The 3,781-nt window shown below is 37.8% G+C and overlaps 1 protein-coding gene across 17 annotated transcripts in view; it reads left to right on the plus strand.

Annotated features, from left to right (window-relative positions):
• IFT140 (intraflagellar transport 140) overlaps window positions 1-3,781 on the plus strand; it is a 90,681-nt gene that overhangs the window by 43,298 nt on the left and 43,602 nt on the right. For all 17 annotated transcript variants that reach the window (XM_086855109.1, XM_086855099.1, XM_086855104.1 and 14 more), the window contains 2 exons: window positions 857-988; window positions 3,297-3,493. In XM_086855109.1, the coding sequence (XP_086711235.1) occupies window positions 857-988; window positions 3,297-3,493 (329 nt within the window). The remainder of the gene's footprint in view (window positions 1-856; window positions 989-3,296; window positions 3,494-3,781) is intronic.

Raw genomic sequence — 3,781 nt, forward strand, 5'->3', positions numbered from 1 at the left:
TATTCCTCATGCAAAAAAAAAAAAAAAATTAGAAATCCTTGGCTTCTAAATAAAGTTGAAAAAAAAGATATAAAAGGAATGCCACTTACTTTTTGCCCCATATTCAATGGAACTTTTTACTGTCTGCTTATGCTTTAGTAAATGAGAAATCTGATTAACTTCTGCTGGAAATAAATATTATTTTAACTTGAGTCAAGTCAATACTTAAACTGTTAGATTAACTATTTTTGAATGGATTATATATTTCCTGGGAGCTCAAAGCAGTCAGTGAGCTGATGAGCTTACGATGGGAATAATATGTTTTTTTAAAAAAAAGTTGAAAATAGTTGTGGCTGCCCCATCCCTGGAAATGTTCAAGGCTGGGTTGGACAGGGCTTAGAGCAACCTGGTCTAGTGAATTAGTGGGTCTAGTGCCCACCCTGGCAGGGGTTGGAGTTAGGTAGTTTTTAAGGCCCCTTCAAACCCAAACAATTCTGTGATCATCTTATTCCATGATTCTGTTTCTTTGCCCTGAGCCAGATCTCTCAGAGGCATGCCTGAAGCAGCCATCTGTGGGCAGGGGCTTCTCTCTTTATGTGAAAAAGAATTGAGAAAAAAGCTTGTGTGAAGCTGGTTGCTGAGGCAGAGGTGGAAGTCCCTGTGCAGGGGGACCAGTCTGAAATGCAGAGTGAGGTGCTGGCTGCTCACTGTAGGGAGGAAGCTTGCAGCTCTGCCCTCCCATCAGCTGTGTGTCTGAATGTATAGGTCATACTATTGTCAAGAGAAGCTTCTGACAAGTGAATATGGAAAACAGAAACAAAAAGAAAGAAAGATATTGGAGCATAAAAACAAAACAGTGCTTTGCTTTCTTTTCCAGGTGGATGTTTGGATTATATCCTTCTTCAGCACTGAAGAGCATGGCCTTTTGCTGCAAGACAGCTTTCCATTGCCTTCATCCTACCAGGTTCTTCTGGGCATAGAGGTGCCACATTATTACTTTGCAAAAAAGGTGAGCTAATCTCTAAGAATTCCTTCTGTTCCCAGAAATTCAGACTTTCTACTGTATAGGGATCAAATTTAACCAAATTGAGTCTGGGGTAGGTAGAGCAACTCCAATGGCAGGGGTGCCTCACAGGTAAAAATGACATAAAGATAATTCTGATGCAGATGAACTTCACAGAGTTGTGGAATTTGTAATGAGATAGCTTTTTATGAGTATTGTAAACTGAATGTGACAAGTGTAAGAGAAACAGGAATTACCAGGTAACACAATTGAAAAAGGGACACGGAAAAAAACTCTGCCTTTATCTAGTCACTGTGCCTATTGCAAGTACAAGGGGTGTGTGTGTGTGTGAGATTTATGTAGGCTGTCAGATAGGACATTTCATACTGGCTTTGGCAGAAGTATCTCACTTCCTTGTTGGAATAATGCTTAATCTCCAAGAATACCTAAGAAAGTAAGAATAGTCATCTTGCACCAGCAACAAGTGCTTGTGTGCTGCAAATGCCAAGAATGCAGGCTCTAAGTTCTAAAGCTTGGAATTTCAATCCAAAATTGTTTGCATATCATGTAAATAATACCCTACATAATTCCATGCATACTGGGCAAGCTGCAGCCTTTCACCTACAGATTGGTTTCTGGTGAAGTTATGACGTGAGTTTCCTAGTGGAAACTCACCATCTTAGGATGATGATTTGCTCTGTTCTGTCTTGTAGGGACAGTGGGAGTGTAACAGATCCCATTTACTGTATTTAGTTTTGTAAAATCTACCAGAAATTGATATTAGTGGTACTTCTGATCCTCACATAGTTTGGGAACACTATTAGACAGGGAGAATGTATCTATTCATTATGTTCAGATTCAGAGCATCACTTTGCAATTTCTCCCCTTCAAAGCATTGCCTGTTGTCAGTCTTCCTGTGAAGACTGAGCTTTTAGAGTTGTACTGTGTTTTACTTTCCTTTTTCCCTTAAATTGAAAGGTCAAATGTGATATACTGCATTTTCCAATCTTTCTTTTTAACACTTCTCCATCACATCTCATGCTATTTTACTTTGATATTATGTTTCTTTTTTTTCTTTTTTTTTTTTTTTTTTACTCTGTATGGATTATTGCTGCCATTAGTTGTGTTTTCAGAGGGGATGTCTCTATAAACCTGTAAGTATCTGCATTGCTTTGGTCCTCTTCCTTCATCCTCTGCTCCTCTCTTGTTTCCATTTTCTTGGTAGGTGGTTGTCTCTTTCTGACAGTCACTTTTCACATCACTTGTATTCATTTGGGAAACTTAATTTAGTATAATAGTAGCCTCTGCTTTAAATACAGCAAATCAAGTTGATGCAACAAGCCTTGTTGACCAAGTTTAATTCCAGGGTTTCTCCTTATTCACTATAATGTCTCTACTCTCCTGGTTCCAGAAATTCCTCAAGTTCTAGTCAAACAGATGTGTGCTTTTGATTTCTGTGGTTTACTGTACCCAGGACTTCCACTGTATTGTAATATAATACAATTTTTAGTGGTTTCTGTATACCTTAAAATGTAGTTATCTTCTGTAACTATACAACTGGGAGAGATGGGGGAGAGTGTCCATGGACTTTGGCATCATTTATGACTCAGATGATCTTCCTCTGTGCCTGGATTGGGAAAGTTTCCTTATTACACTCCAGACAGATCATTTGACATTGAGGATTGAGACTTTATTGTTTTTCTGCATAATGATTGAATTGCTTTGAGTTGCCTTTCAATGAGTGATGAAAGTACCCCTGAAGCTTTAGAATGGCTTGAACCTTCAGAGCTGTAAGGGGAAGGGTTTAAACCCGAGCTTCAGTATTCATAAAATTTACATGAAGGCAAGGATAAAAGCATTTGGTCTGTATAGTTAAATTTCAGAACAGCAGACTAATATTTGAGAAGAAACTTGGAGACATGCTTATCTGAAATCTTCAGAAAGCTGTGAATTTAACAGTTGCTATTATAATAGTAGTACTATTAGTATACATATATATATATATATATATATATATAAAATAATAATGATGGTAATAAAAGGAGGTTACCTTTCTGTGGTTACCAATCTCCAGTGATCACTGACATGCTGTGATTGTTCACTGCAATATGCTAATCTCTTCTATGACATTCCATATTTTGTGGAATTTTTGGTGGCATTTTCTAGGATGTTCTGAAACTTCACAACTATTGTCACTATTGATCATGGTCCTGCAGATATAAAAAACTTGGTGGTGGCAATAGTACAGTTTTACATGTACAAAGGAGTAAATTTCAGCCTGCTTAATACCTATATGACAACCTTCTCCTTTTAGCTGGGAGAAGCTGAGAAGGCAGCATCAGAGTCTGGCTCAGGAACAGTCTCTCAAATGGTTGCAAGAAGACCCATGAGAGATTTCATTGGACTGGGGGACTGTGATAGCACCACCCAGGATGCCATGCTGAACTTCAGCTACTATCTGACTGCTGGAGACATGGATGAGGCCTTCAAATCCATCAAGCTGATAAAAAGGTATCAAAACTATTTGTATATATTTCTTCATGGGTGCAGTTTATTTTTGTTAAAAGTTTGTATGAAGTGTAGATCTTAGATTCTCCTTGCCTTTTCCCTCTCTGATTTCATTCTCCCTTTTATTTTTAACCAGAGGAAACATCTTTATCTCACAGACATTTTAATGCTCTGCTCATTCTTTGTCTATAATACATTGTGGATTCTTTTTTACTAAAAGAGAAAGAATTACTGATAACCTGCAACATTATCCTGTGTCTGAATGGCAAAAATGTCATCACTTGAAGAAAA

This window comes from Cyanistes caeruleus, chromosome 17, assembly GCF_971803275.1.
Source record: "Cyanistes caeruleus chromosome 17, bCyaCae1.hap1.1, whole genome shotgun sequence".
Taxonomy (NCBI): Eukaryota; Metazoa; Chordata; class Aves; order Passeriformes; family Paridae; genus Cyanistes; species Cyanistes caeruleus.